This window comes from Calypte anna, chromosome 19 (assembly GCF_003957555.1).
Source record: "Calypte anna isolate BGI_N300 chromosome 19, bCalAnn1_v1.p, whole genome shotgun sequence".
NCBI lineage: Eukaryota > Metazoa > Chordata > Aves > Apodiformes > Trochilidae > Calypte > Calypte anna.
In genome coordinates this window covers 8,495,570-8,511,170 of record NC_044264.1, presented here as the reverse complement: position 1 = coordinate 8,511,170, position 15,601 = coordinate 8,495,570, and the positions used below count along the sequence as shown (strand labels likewise).

At 41.8% G+C, this 15,601-nt stretch overlaps 1 protein-coding gene across 2 annotated transcripts in view; it reads right to left on the bottom strand.

The window, feature by feature from the left end:
• Positions 1-10,152: 10,152 nt before the first annotated feature.
• The window catches only part of VMP1 (vacuole membrane protein 1), a 65,630-nt gene continuing 60,181 nt past the window's right edge, over positions 10,153-15,601 (bottom strand). The window contains exons 11-12 of one of the 2 annotated variants that reach the window (XM_030462284.1): positions 13,962-14,064; positions 10,153-12,664 (exon numbers count right to left, since the gene is read on the bottom strand). In XM_030462284.1, coding sequence (XP_030318144.1) covers positions 12,521-12,664; positions 13,962-14,064 — 247 coding nt within the window. In that variant the 3' untranslated portion in view covers positions 10,153-12,520. The remainder of the gene's footprint in view (positions 12,665-13,961; positions 14,065-15,601) is intronic. The other variant, XM_030462285.1, reaches the window with a different exon arrangement.

Below are 15,601 nucleotides of genomic sequence, written 5' to 3'. Positions count from 1 at the left end.
TTTGAAAATCATCTTTGGCACTTGGATATGTCTCATAAAGAATGTACAGAAGGACTTTTTTTGAGGGTAAAGTCTCAGCATCTAAACTATCAGGAACTAACGTGTGCTAAAAATTAAATGTGTGCTTGACTACAGTAGGAAGCCATTCCTGATCCTCCATTTCCAATTTTCACGATAAAACTTTGCCCTAGAATACTTTGATATTGATAAAAATGCACAGTATCTGAATTATTAATCCAAACTCCATTTGGCTAAAACAAATCCTCTTCTTTTAAAGCAAACTAAGACCTAAATTCCACTTTAAGGACATTAACCTTGACAAAACAGCAGAAGTTTTGAACCATCTTTTAAAAAGGTATGAAGTGTTCTTCATTTTCCTGTCATCAAGTTAGAGATTACAACAAATTGTGTGCTTTTCTGGCCATTTCACTGTGCTACTTTTTAAAGCACAATTGAAAAAAAATATCCCCCCTAGCACATCAGAGGTCTCAGCTGGTTTTTATGGGCAAACCACAGATTTAGGCCAAACTACAATTCTTGTTTTTCTTCCTATAAATTAGCAGCAGATGTTTTTTTAATTACTTTGATATTTATTTAAACAGGTTTGGGAGGAGAACTGCTGGTAGATTTTAGATGCAAGAGCCTGTAATACAATACAATAAATATACTACAGTGTCATTTCAAAAGTCCATCTCAGAAATGGGCTCTTTTTTCCCCACAAATGTTACCACGGCCACAAGGTGGTGCCGCTGTGAAGCTGCAGCCTGCAAACGCTGCTGCACCAGCCGGCAGATTGCAGTGGCTTGGGGAGCACAGCCTGGATGCTTATCAAATAAGAGAACAGATAATTAAGGATCATCTCTTAACATTGAGCTTCCTTCTGTCCCTGTTAGTTTTTCACCCAATGGTTGGGAGAACTTTTGGAATTCTTGCCAGTCCTATCCCCATGTTATATTGTTCTCCCATAGCAGCAATCCCACTGTTAAACAGGTATGACAGAAATGGGAAAAAACAAATTAAACATCAGTCTCAAGGAGTTTTCCCTTGAGAAGTGAACAGCTCTCATAATTTCCCTTTAGGTTTAGTGTAGACTCCTGCCAGGTAGATGCAGAAGTGACTGTGTAATTCTTTTAGCACTGGATTATACTTATCTTTATTTCCTTTCTAGATGTCATTCACCTTTTCACTTCTGTTCAGGCACAGAAGCACCAGAACACCCCCTGGAGCTCCTGTTCTCAAAGCTGCTCTGGAAGCCAACACCTGGACTGGCAAACAGACTGTGACAACACTCAGGCAACCACAGGACAGAGTCTGAAGAACAGGTAAGTACAGGGGCCAAGGTCACAACTGCTCAACTACACCCCAGGTGATACCTGATCTCCTGCAGGGTTGTTGGCTCAGTGCAAGCCACAGAAATGGGTTCTGAGAAATTTCATGGCAGTTTATAGACACACAGTGTTAATCTTTCACGCCTTGCACACAGACAAAGAAGTGTTTAAACTGCCTGTTAGTGGCAGGGAAACTGTCTGCACACACTGGAGTTGAATCTAGTCCTAGTTCCTGCACAACTACCTGTGTAAATTAAGCTGTATTGGTGTATCAACTCAATAGCTAAATCATTAAATACACATTTAAATGAGACATTTATGGGGCAGGTAGGGAGAACACAAAAGGAAAAGCAAAGAGGAGAAAGTAGGTAGGGTAAACAGACCAGGAAACTTTTCACTTAACATGACAGAACATTTTGACAGCAGCTCAGTCTGGTTTGCTTGCTGTTCTCACTCAGGTGCTCTAATTCCTGTTTTAGGAACTCACTCTCAAAAAGGGGAAGACACAATTACAGTTCAGCTATCCAGACCTGTACTGCTGAATAAAACTTGAAGTTGAAAACCACATACAACTTTTGTTATAGGATATTACTTGTGATATTTAGTTTATTTTTTTTTACTATCACTTCCTGGCAGCTCAGAGCTGGGGGACTGTTCTGACTGTTTTCTAGTGACTTGTTTTTGACAGTTTCAACCATTGTCTTGGTTATTTTCACAGAAGAAACTGAAGACAAGATTGCACAAGAAGTTAAGATAAACAGCAGAGGCAATTCAAGTTTACAGGGAACAAAGGGTCAGGAAAGGAGGCAGTCTGGTGAGGTACCCTCCTCCCTCCTGCAAAAGGCACAAGATGTTTAGCAGCATAGAAATAATTTTCCCCAGTGTTTTCAGCAGCTGTCACACTGAGAACTTCTTCAGTATCAGAAAGGAAAATAAGTAACTGTGAAAAAAATGCCCAAGTGACAGGAATGCATTCTCTTTCTCATGATTTCACAGGGCAGGTAAAACATTTTTTAAAGTTCTCTAAGAAAAAAGGAAGGCAGCAGTGGGTTCTTGTACTGCTACATCAATAAGTAACTTCATTGCAGAAATTACCTTCCCTTATCTCTGGGTATTTATAATTCTGGGCATGAAGCACATACAGCAAGTGCTTTTTGCACCAAGGAATGACACAGACTCATTTAACCATTCTATGTGTACACTTATTATTTATGGCTTATGTCACTTGTAGTTAATGGAGCAGGATATCTGGGGGTGTGTTTACATTTAAGATTAGCAGTCCCATCAGGAAACACAGCTAACATGTACAACCCCAAAGCAAAAATGAAAATTTCCTTGTTTGATCTCTAATTATAACATACAAAAACACAGAGGAAAGATTCAGCAGCTCCAAGACAGAGTTAGGCCAACAGTTAGTTCATTATGCTCAACAAGGACACTTCTGTAAGAACTTGTTCCTAGTTGGGATTCAGGGAAAATTATTCCTACTTTCATGGGAAAACAGCTTTTCAAAGCAGCCAGAGGACAACCATATTTGGACAACACAGATTCCTCTAAACTACAAAAACAAAAGAAGGTGAAAACCAAAGTGTAACTGTTGTATTTGCTGTTACAGTCCCTTCCATTGCTCTGCAAATGGGATTGACAGGAATTGTTTCAGTCATCTCTAGCCTTCTTCCTGTTAGTGTTTTTCACTGCTGACCTCAGTTCTGAAATTCTCACACCCTTTCCCAAAAGAAGCCTTAATTTTTTGATTTGTGGCTGGATTCCTCTATTTTTTCCCCAGGATGTGGAGAGGAGAGGGTCAAAGTGGCAGGAAGTCAATAGCTATTACCAGATTTTCATCACCTACAATTACATTAGAAGGCAGAGCAGTCAGCTTCTATTTTATTGAGAAAAATAATTATGTAAATAAACTGATCCTGGCCTTTTATTTCATTAGAAATTAAAATTATTGTGGTAGATCAAAGGTCAGCACAAGCCAATCACTCACTGAGGCAGGGACAACAGAACCAGTGGCCTTGACCTGGCTACTCACAGGATGTCCATAAAGCAAGGAACAATGCACCAAATCTCACTATTGTTTTGTGTCATGGACAGGTGCAGCTCACTTGGAAGTTTATTCAAGGACTCTGCAGTAGAGCAGCTACATGTAATGAGTAGGATAACTTCTATTGGGCCACCAAAACACCCAAACAGGAACAAAAATTAACTCATTACAAATAACTTTGGCAAGTGAGAGGGCACTGATGTAGTTGTACAATTTATTTGTGCTTAAATACATAGTGGTTTATAAGGCTAGGCTGATTGCCACTAGGGAAAGGAGGGAATCTTCCTGGAAATAGCCAAGGGCTTTTTAAGAGGATTACCTGCATAGTTTACCAAACTGAAACAGCTCAAGATTAAAGGCAAAAAATCTGTGGATTTCACAAGTAGGATTTTGTCACTAAGGAGGAAGGAAGTCATACACAAAGTACCAGCTGTTACATTACTGGGAAGTGTTAGGGTACAAAAGGATATTGGATGAATAATGAATTTCCTTCTACATTTGTTAATAAATTTGTCATAGATAAGTATTATGAAATGAGGGAACAAGCATCCCAAAGGCAATAAATTCCCAGATACTTTAAAGAATCCACGTTTTGCTGAGCACTTTGAAAACTGAGTCATCAGGACTGATTCATGGATCTGATATAAACAAAAAAAAAAACTTCTAAAAGGAACTGAGCTGCTGCCTTTCCTCCCCTGCTTTCAAGGGCAGTCCACACACAGCTTTACCAAGGCAGCAAATTCCAGTGTGGGCTTCCTGCTCCTGGAGCCTCCTGCCTCTGGCTTCCTACCCCACCTCTGCCCACGCTCCAGAAGCACAGCCTGGACACTGGGGCAGCTTTTAACTCGGGGGATGCAGAGCTGATAATCCTGAATTTGAACTATAGAGCCCTTCCTGCTCTTTCAGTTCAACTACAATGGTCCCTTCTGAGTTCACATTGTATGAATCCTCTCCCTCTAGACAGCCACTTCCCCTCCATCGGGTGGGGTCATGAGTCACCCACCTCAGTGAATCAGCAGAACCTGCTTAACCCTTTCCCAGAAGCCTGAAAAGCTGCAAGAGGGGTGGTGGTTCCAACAGATCTTATTGCCAGCCATAGGGAGGGCCCTGAAAAAGGGGAAGGTAGCCTCAGAGAAGAGATTAGATAGGCTGCTTCTGCTCATGAGGAAGTTTATAGGCAATATTTAGAGGTATAAATACATCCCATGGTAAAGATAATGGAAGAAGTCTAAACTTTAACCCCATGGTTGTCCTTGTACAAGCCTGGGAAATTCTAACCAGGGATTTCTAGGAGAGTCCAGTGGTATAAAATGAAGGCACAAGCCTCTCTGCTTGTCTGTGTGAACCAGGTTGCAGAAACCTTCTTGTCTGCTAACTTTGAAAGCAACATTTTTGAAGTATGGAGTGTTACACCACAAGACAGAAAAATAAGTAAGATGAGGATTCTCTCTAGGCCAAGATTCCTATTTTAACAGAACAGCAAGTAGAGAAACTAAATAAAATAAGCCACTAGATAATGAAAAAAAAAGGCAGAATAAACATTGCTTGAGCTTTAGTTTCACTAGTTAGATGTAATGAGAAATAAATCCCATCTTATAGGGTGTATTTGGATTTAAATGGGTGTGTTCTGCAAAAATAATTATTGTACATATTTGGTTACACGTACAATGTAATGTTTATTTAAAGGCACACAAAAATACACTTCAGTTGCCTGAGAATGGTGTAATTGTGGTCAGATGGCATGATTTAATTTGAACCTTTGCCCAGCAGGCTCCAATATGTAATAGATCATTTACAGGAGCATGTAAGCAGAACACCACCAGGGGAGCCAAATGGAAAGCAGCCTCATCCCACACACTGAAGGTGTAATAAAACACTGGCTCTGCACTTGGCTGGCAGGGGCAGCTGGAGCTGCTCGTTGTAATATCCCCAGTAAGTATGGTGAGAGCTGGGCAGTAGTTCAGAGCTGCTGCTCTCCAGATGGCTCAGAACAATACTGAGTTCTGGAATCCATATTTCCCTCTGAGGCTGCTGCTTTGCAAGTTCTGCCACTTGCAAAGAAAACACTGGGAAATTTCCTCCCCACCCCACTCGAGGCAACTTCAGCTTCTGCTGCTACCTGATTCCAGGTCATCCTGTTAGTTATTGTATTTATGAAGTTATTTGATGTTGTGAACTGGCAATTTCTCCTTCCTAGGCCTAATTTTGGTGAAGGAACCTAATGCAGCTGGTGAAAGAGTTAAAAACAAATTTGGCAACTAATGAACAGAAAGCCAATTCAACACTTTTCTCCCAAGAAGAAACCTTCTGTTCCTTCCCTACCAGCTACTAGCTCAGGTTTTTACATTCTTTTCCTCTACAAAGATTTACTCAGGCTTCTCCACAAAGCTGCTATTCTCACAATGAAGTGAAAGTTTTTATATAAAATATAGATAAAAACATAATGTGTGCTCTGAAAGGCAAGCTCATCCTTCAGTGGCATTATCAAAAGAAACCTGAACTTTAGAACACACAGAGTCCTGCTGAATCTGAACTAAACTCAACTCAACAGGCCTGAACTTGTCCAAAATTCTCTTAAGCACCAAGGACAGACAAGGCTACAAGAAAGACTTGAAGGAGGAGATACCAGTGAGAGCTTTAAGCTAGGACTCTCAGGATCAGATCTGCCCAACACTTTAACACTTTCCTTATCCATTTAATTAGAATGATCTCTCTCACAGCTGGAATGTTTTGCCACAGGATAGGGCTGCAGATTGCCACACTTGACTTAAAAACACCCAGCTCCTCCTGGGCAGCCCTGGCAATTTTAGTTGATGCACAAATAGATGATCTTTCGAGGTCCCTTCCAACCCCTAGGATTCTGTGATTCTGTGAAATCCTGCAGTTTGATTTGCCACTTGGTGGTTGTGCACATGCAGAAGTGTGTGAGACAGGTTTATGTAGAAGCTAAGGGAGGACACAAATAAAATCACCAATTGCATTAGCACAAATCTAGCAGAAATAAGTGCTTTGCAATTTTATTTTTGCATCCATGACTTGAAGCTTCACTAAATACCAGTTTCAGGCATCTAAACAGTTTCTCTCTCTTCCTCACTGCTCCCCACCTAGAATCTTGCACAACACATGAATGCATGTGACTGTATGTCATGAGAGGTCAGCTGGACTGAGGTGAGACTTAAAAATCAAGAAATCAGAGCAAAAGAACCTGTTATGAAAATATCCTACATACTACAGCACTCAGGAAAACAGCTGCAGCAAACAAGGAACAGAGCAGAGGAATTTTGTGAACATGGCTACATTTGTAGGGTGTTGCAGATCTAAATGTGTACTTTCTCTTTATGCAGGTCCAGTTTCAGAGACAGGAGAGAAATGCTGAGCACATAAACCTGCTTTTTCAAGGCTTTTCAACTGGGAAGAACCTAAGAAAAAGAGAGTCTTGGGAAAGACACACTGAGTCCTTCAAAACTCACATGGTTTCTACATGTAAGTGTGATCCTCAGAGTATTTATGTGCTTTAGTTAGCAGCAGCTCCTGCCAGAGAACTGCCAGTTTCTTACCTGACTATATGGAAGGAAAACAGAGGTACCAGAAGGTCAGTGCAAGCAGATAGAACAAACTTTGGGAAATGCATCTAATATCTGAACACTTCTTTGTCTAATGGCTGGAGGCAGAGTTTAACCTGCTCGGGTGCACACAGGGCACTGGTGGTGTCTGTGCTGAGGTAGCTCAGAGCTCTGGCTGAGAATTGATGCCACCACCCAGTGAAAAGGCTTTAGAGCTTAGGAGTGTCACACAGATCAGTGGCACCCAAGCAAGGTAAAAGGGGACTTCATACAGATTGATGTCATAAATCATAACAGTGCTCACAACCTGACATAAAATCAGGGTAACAACCACTTCAGTGTAATTCACAGAATTTGTCTGGAGCAGAGGGAGCTGTGAGCTGGGTGCAACACTCCAGAGAGCAAAAAACACCTCAACAACACCCTAACTGTGAGGCACAAGGAAACAGGAAGTTCCAACCATCTCTCATGAGGAGGCAGAGCTAGAGCTGGGAGGTTGGCATAAAATCACAACAAACCCAAAAAGCCAAAACTGGTGGATCATGCCTTAAATACCATGTATTAAACAGCCCCTCTCACAGGCTTCCCCTCAAGCAGGAAGAGAACAGCAGTGGCCAGAGAAAAGACCCCAAACTCACACTTTTTACAAGGTCAGAAAAAGCAACTTCTGAGGGGACTGGAGAAGGGTGTGGCCTCACAGGGCAGAGCAGGGAACAATACACTGAGCTGACAAGTCCTATCTCTTGCCTTTCATCAGGAAATAGCAGCCAGTTTCCTTATTACCAGCTGCCTGGGCAACTCATTTAAGTTTCTTGAGAAACCTGCAGAACAATTAAACTGGGAGTAACTCCCTTAAAACACGGAAGATGCAGCACACTTCCTTATCTGTATCTGAACAGCTCCTCAAATGAGGTTTAAAGAAAAATGACCTTTGGTTTAATGCTTCTGTTGTCAGTGCTCTTCCAATCATACCACGAGTGAACAATAATAATAAAAAACCCTCTAGCACAATAAAAGACAAACTGAAACAAACCTTGGCCCACTTAATAAGTTCACATTTGTTTTACCACAAGTGACACAGCTCAGCAGTCTCTTCACTTGAAATTCAGCACAGAGCAATACCTTTTTTTTTTTTTTTTTTCCACCAAAATACCATTTTCCTGAAATCCTGACACATACCAAGAAGGCCACTGCAGATTGCTGGGCTCTTCCCATTTGTTCTTACCTGACAGGCACCCTGCCAGACCTCTTGGATATTTTGATAGCAGTTTCTGTATTTCAGCTCCTTTTACTCTTTTAACAACAAACCCAGTTTGGTTACAGCCTCCCCAGCTCACACCACTACCAAAACACTGGTTTGCTGCCTTCCATGAAAGCTGAGGGGGTGCATCAACAAGCAAGGGAAACAGGTAGAGAAATAAATGCCAGCATTGCATGCCCTCAACTAGGAATTAGGAAAGCCCCAGCAGGCTCAAAGAATTTTTCAGTATAATCCTTTTAAAAATGAGTTTGTAAGAGCACATGCAAATATTTACCCTCATTCTAGTTGTGAAGGCTTCAGCAGGGTGTTTCACAGGGATTGCTTCACTCCTGCTTCCTGAGGAGGCTCCAGCAATTAAACCCTCACCTGGCCCAGCAGGAAGGAGCCCTCCCTGGCTATTGCTCTCCCTCTTCCACACTCCACTCAGGTCTGCAGTCTGGAGAAGGCTGGGCAAAGTACTTAAAGTGTTTTTTTCTTCTCCTCCAAAGAAATAATAAAACCCAAATTTACAGATAAAAAAAGAAACAAACCCAAACTGAATTTTAAATCTTAGAAGAGCAATTTCAATTACTTCATCTTCTATAATTACACTCAACCTTTTAATTGCTGATTACAAAGTATTTTTTTATCATATGCTCCCAAGAAAAGTCATTTAGTTTTACCCCCAAGGAACACACCCAATCACCATTTACTTTTACACCTGCAATCAATTTTGCTCACTAATATTTACATTTGTGCTTGGCAATCAGGGAAACATCCACAGCATTTGTGCTTGCAATTAGCACTGCCTGCAGTGAGAGGGAGGCTGATTCTAACAAATTAAATAATAAACCCCAAAAGCACAGCAGGGAAGGACTCTCTGGATCAGCATTAAGCCATCTTTAAGTATTAATGACAAGTATTTCTTAGCCTGAACAGGCAGCTGGGTGCTTGAACAAGAGACACAGTGTGACACTGGGATGGAGTAAGAAACTACAAGCAGAGAGAGGGAGCAGGAGGTTTCCTGATGGCTTTGATGGAGCTGAGGGAAGTGTGGAAGTGGATGATGTGACCTGACAGCCTGTGCAGGCCTCTTGGCTGGGCCTGGCAGAGACCACTGTGACCTTTTTAGCTTTGCTTACAGCGACACAACTCAGTAATTCCAAGGAAAAAAAAAAAAAAGATACTTTATTCAGTGTCTAAACTGCAAGAAGAATCAACTTAAAACTACAGTGATTCCTGCTAAGATTTCTCTTGCAGCAAACAGCAGCACTCACTCTGGATTTTTCTCTAATGCATTTTAAGCTAGCTGACTGACTGACTGCTTCCTCTGTGCAACTGAAAACTTCAACAAAAGGAAACTTGGGATTAAGGGAGCAAAAAACATGTTTTCAGATGAAACAGAACAGGCTCTGGGTCCTTCTCTGAAGCCACAAAACGCAACTGCTGCTTTTATCTTCTGGATTCACTCTCACTGTAGAAGACTTGGGACAACAAATTTAACAGTGTAACAACCAAGCTCAAGATACAGAGATGGAAACAATCGAGCTGAAATAAACACCGGGAAACAGTTGTTTGTTTATTGAAACCATCATAAAACTATTCATTTGCCACTCTCATTAGGTTTGCATACCTTTCAGTTCTATTATGTTTTACCTTTTACCAAGTCCTGTTATCTCCCAGCAGCCAAACGGGTAGAAGGGAGTAGAATAACCAGTCCTTTCTTTAAATAATGTCAGAAAGCTTCAAAATAACAGCACAGCTTGTTGGGGTGGACACACACAAACACAGGTTCAGAACAAGAGGAGAGTTTTTGCACTACATGTATGTAAACACAGAGTGAGGTAAGTGGGAGAAAGCTTTCAATTTGTCTGATTTTTCAGTAGGCAAGGAGGCAGAACTCTGAGGACACCACTAAAGCATTTAGAAACAGAAGTTTATTAGCTCAGGCTCTAGGAAAAGGTGTTTTTAAATTTCTTTTTACTTTATTGTTACTTGCTTGTCTCCTCATTCCAATCTGACAGCACACAGTGGGGCTCTGTGGCATGAATTTAATTTACTCACACAGAAAGCCTGAAGACACTACTGGAACTTTGTGCTGGGAATACCAGTTGTCCCCAAGGTGAGTGGCAGATCAGTGGGAAAAAGCTGCCACTAAAACTGGGAGAAGGAGCCAAGTGTCAGCAATCCAAATGTCCTGAAGAAAAATGAAACAAACAGCCACGAGCTGCTTATATGATCTCTTCCAGAGTGCAAAAATAAAGTTTTAGTAAGACTGCAAGAAGTGAAGTGTCAAACAGCTCTGATTTTCTGATTCTGGATTGTATTTGAACAAACTCTTTGCTACGTTATTTTAAAGGCAACATTTAGGCCAAAAAGTGAAAAAAAAAAAGCTGCTAGGCCAAGATTTAAGGAATACTGAATCTTCTGAAAAGCAGGAGGCACAAACAAGTGGTCTTTGTGCTTTTGTCTTGCACTCCCTCCCAGCACTCAGGACTTGACTTGTAGGTTTTGAGATTTCCTCTACTCAGCAGCTCTGTTGAGGGAAGTTTCTGTTCAGACTCCACTCACTCAGCAACATTGTTTAAAGTCCCAGATGAAGCATACAGGAGAAACCCTGCGGACCTCACACACAACCGAGATGAAACTTTTAAAAGATGTTCCTTGTGCAGAGGGCTGCACTGCAGGGCTTCTGAGCTCATTTCCATCTAAACTTGACCAAACATTGATATGCTACTGATGTTCAATGAGAAACAGTTGGAGATGGATGAGGGAACGGTCAGATGAACGATACCAAAATGTCAGACAGCCTACCGACTGTTGTTGCCATGAGATCCAACAGTCAACATCAGTCTGATAAGCTATCCGACAGGATGGTACAGCCATGGAGATGTCACGACAGTTGGCAACAACACAAGAGGACATTCAGGCAGGACTCAACAAAATACAGATATTTCTCACACCCACCTGCAGGATCTGCCCTCCCCTCACGCAGGGATAAACCTGCCCTACGCCAAAGTTCAACCTGCTTTGTGCTCACAGCTCACCTCTTGATAACACTCATTGAAAGTCAGCTTCATTCTTGTTACTTACCCCTTGGATAAAAATAAAAAATCGTTCAGAAAGTGATTAGAGGAGGGATACAGATAACAGCAACAGTGGAACAGATACCTACTTATAAAGAGGGAAAAGATCCATTTTAATATTGGCTCCGTTCATGCAGGGTAGAACTGGAACACACACTGATTTATGACTGGTCTAAAAATACCTGACTTGAAAAGCCTGAGGTTAATGTTCTCTGAACATTGCTTCGTTGCTGGGTTTAACATCAAATCTGTTTTCAGCTGGAATCTTTACTCTTCCCCCCCTTCCCTGCCCACAGTGCTGTGGTCAGTGACAAACATGTGAGAAGAGCTGATGGCAGCTGATACCACTGGGCTGATTTAACCAGTCAGCCACACTCCAACTGAGCAAAGAGCTCCCTGCTTCCTGCTGCTAAGTCAGTTCTTAAGAAAAAAAAAAAAAAAGAACAAAGGGCTCAGCACCATTTGTGCAGGAAGGATGAGTAAAGCATGCAGCTCGTGGGATTAAGGCTTAATAAAGGAACTAAGAAAACTCAGCATCCAAAAGTGGGGAGGAAACCAGACTGCTTAAAAAGACTGACACAAGAAATTCTGGAATGATCAAAGATGGCTTTATAAAGTTTTATCTTAACTCCATTCTAAATATACATAATAAAAAATGTCATCTTCAGCATTTTGACATCAAATCATCTCTGCTAACATCATAAAGTTTAAAGGGGTGGCTTGTCCAACCAGGAGCACGTGCAATGCAATGGGACACTGGAGAATTCAGATGGAATTGCCTTACCATGAGGGACATGCAAGAGTTTGTATCCAATCTGTGTTCATTTATATACATTTTGATGGTCTTGAAAGTTATGGAAAAAAGCAAAAAGAGCCACCCTTCAAAATAAAAAATTATCCTTAGGTCAGTCTGAAGTTAAATCAGGAAATGGAGAGTATTAAATCATCAGTTTTGAAAGTAATTTGGGTGGGCAACATTTGTGTTAAACTCCTTTTAACATCCCATTGTCCAGCCCATACAATCAGACACGTAAAGCATTCATACCTTACCTTAACATTTATGAGTTTGTCAATGAAACATCTGCTCTAACATCCAAATTACTTTCAACATGAAATAAAAACTTTTTAAAGTTGAAAATTGATGTTAAAAAGTTTTTTCCCCATTTTGAATAATGCTGATTTTTAAACATATAGAAAGATGTGTCATTTTTCCTGTCTGCTCAAACCCATTCCGAGGGTTTTTTTCCCCAAGCTTATTTGGTTTTTTCTTCAGAGTACATCTTCTGTTGCAGTCGTTTGGCGTAGCTTTGGGCCATGGAGTTGATTATAGATAAGATAAAATAACAAACCATGAGAATAACCAATTTTTCAAATATCCAGGATAGCCAGCTTTCCCCCTGAAGAGACAAAACAGGAGGAAAATTAACATTAGTGGACCATGGAGAAATCTCCTTTTTCTAGGTGAAAGGGAAGAGCCTGACCATTTCTTTTTAAATTATGGAATTCCTCAAAAACAGGAACCAAGTGGAAGCTGACAGGGTTCCTGCAGGTCCCTCTGTAAAGCTGACTTTAGTCCCTTGAAAGACAATGCAGGAGGCCTTGCCAACCACACCACGGGGCAGCTGCTGGATCCTGGATCATTATTAGTGTTCTAGTGAAGTGCTTTATTGCTCCTAATATTATTTCATCCTCGTTAACAGTTCAGAGAGCTCAGGATTAGCAGCCCCTGACTGTCATTCCCTGTCGTGTTCATTGCAAAGAAAACAGTAAGGTCACTCCTTAACACTGTGGGGTTTTTCCCTCTGTCTCCCAATTAGTGCCCAGCTCTCCTGGTGTCACTGGGAGTTACTGTCAGGACCTGGGTTGGCAGTTCCAGCGTTTTCCATGACTACTTTTAAGTTGTATTTTTTTGTCAAAGGAGGGCAGCAATGCACTGCACAGAAATGACTGCAGTGTGCAGGAAGGAATATGCATATTTCACTATTCCAGCCTGACCCTCCCTAATTCAGTTTCTTTTTTTTTTTTTTTTTTGTAAGAAATGGGCTAAGGAACACTTAGAGCTCCAGTTATTCCATGTGAAATGCGAGTTAGAGAAATGCATTTTATCTAAAAAAATGCCTTTGTACCCTAAGGAATTTCATGTCAAAGTTCCTCTAAAATTCACTAAATCCTCTAAAATTCCACTAAAAATTCAGAGTGTTTTTCACCTTGTATGAAAGGCCACTCCTTCCCCTTTGTACCGCATTTTTATTCTCCTTTCCAACACTTAAGGGCTTGATGATTTTGTTTCTTAGTGGCCATTAAGCCCCAGATCCTACTGAACTATTGATGCTGCACAGTTTGTTACCACTTCACATGTAAATGCAACCTTTTTCTGCTCACATTTCTTTCAAAATAGGCACCCATACAGAGGCAAGCTGTGCCACTGCTCTGACTTCATTGTCTTTATTACACAAAATATTTAAATCCAGTTAAATAGAATTACAAACATTATTTTTAATGCTTAGGTTGCTTTAAAATGAGCTATTTTGTCTCTGAGCTATTTTGTCTAATGAGCTATTTTTGACTAAGCCACTACAAGTCTCTGAATACAAGAGTTACATCGATACAGCTGACAAAGAAGCCAAAAGACAGCGAGGGAAGGGGAAAAAGGAGAAAGAAAAAAGATCCCGGGGGAGGCAGCGAGGTCCTTACCTGTGGCACTCCACTGTCAGCTTTGTGGTGAAGTTTTATCCTCTGAGCTTCTAAATATTCTTGAAATGGCTTCTGAAGAGAAGGACCTATACTTGGAATAGCACTGATGCAAAGTTCATCCCAGAGGACAAGACAAAATAGGAGAGGAAAAAAAAAACACACAAAAAAAAAAAGAAAAAAACATTTTAAAAATTTAAAAACTTACCACTTTGACCCAAACAGAACCAAGTTCAGCCTCAGCTACAGCCCAGAAGGGCATTGCTACTTGGGAAAGCAGCTAACCACCAAATAAAGTGGATTTCAGCTTTTTTAATCTGGTGCTTCTAAAAGGGACACGTCTCCCCACATCCTCCGAAAGCGCTTCAAAAGCAAAGCAAAGGAAAAAAAAATCCTCTTTGAGCAGCCGGCAGTGAGGAGGCACTGCTGGAACTGAGAGAGAAGCTGCGAGCCCGAGCATTTCCTTGCAGGCGGGGAGCTGAGCACCGGGACACTGCCGAGACCCAAATGAATGACTTGGGAGAAGTCCCCCATTTATCACCAGCAGTTCCTGTAAGAACTGGTTTGAACCGATTAATAAGGAAATGACTTGTGCTTGTGTCATCCCTCCGTTAAAAAAGAAACTGCTCGCCCTATGACTTGCCCCTATCTCCTCGGAGGAGACGGCCCCTTTCTCAAACTAAGTCCTTATTAGGACAATCTCTGCGTCATCCTTACCCCACAAGAATGCGTTAGCGAATTCTGCAGGCACCTCCCCCGAGTCACTCATTAACAAAGGAACAAAGAAGGAACTATGAACCCTCTTCTGAATCACGCCACGGTTTATGGCAGCTGACTTGCACAAAACCTCCCAGCCGGTACCGAACACCTTGTTCTTAGAGGAAAGATCCCGGACACGGGTTGGGAGGAGGAACCCTCTCCCTCTGCCATGGTGGGAAGGTGGTCAGACCCACAGCATCCTCCAGACTTCCCTTCTACAGCACCCCCGGGCTGTAACCCAGATCATAGAATCATAGAATTGGCTGGGTTGAAAGAGACCTCAGAGATCATCGAGTCCAACCCCTGAACCATGGCACTCAGTGCCACATCCAGGCTCTTTGGAAAGATCTCCAGACACGGAGAATCCACTACTTCCCTGGGCAGCCCATTCCAATGCCTGATCACCCTCTCCAGAAAGAAATTCTTTCTCATCTCCAACCTAAACCTCCCCTGGCACAACTTGAGACCCTGCCCTCTTGTCTTGCTGAGAGTTGCCTGGGAAGAGAGCCCAACCCCCCCCTGGCTCCAACCTCCTTTCAGGGAGTTGTAGAGAGTGGTGAGGTCTCCCCTGAGCCTCCTCTTCTCCAGCCTCAACACCCCCGGCTCCCTCAGCCCTTCCTCACAGGATCTGTGCTGGATCCCTTCACCAGCCTGGTTGCCCTCAATTTTACTTTAAATCTACACAGCACGCTGCTACTTAGCAGGAGGTCCAGAGAGCTTTAGTGATTGTCAGAACGCTTGGGGATAAACAAACAAACAAATAAACCAAATTTAAATACTCTATGGAAGAAATTGCCACTAGCAACAGGAAAACACACACACGACCCAAAGGCTCCCGAAGTCTGAGCCACATAAATACACCAACACCTAACTCAGGGCGTTCC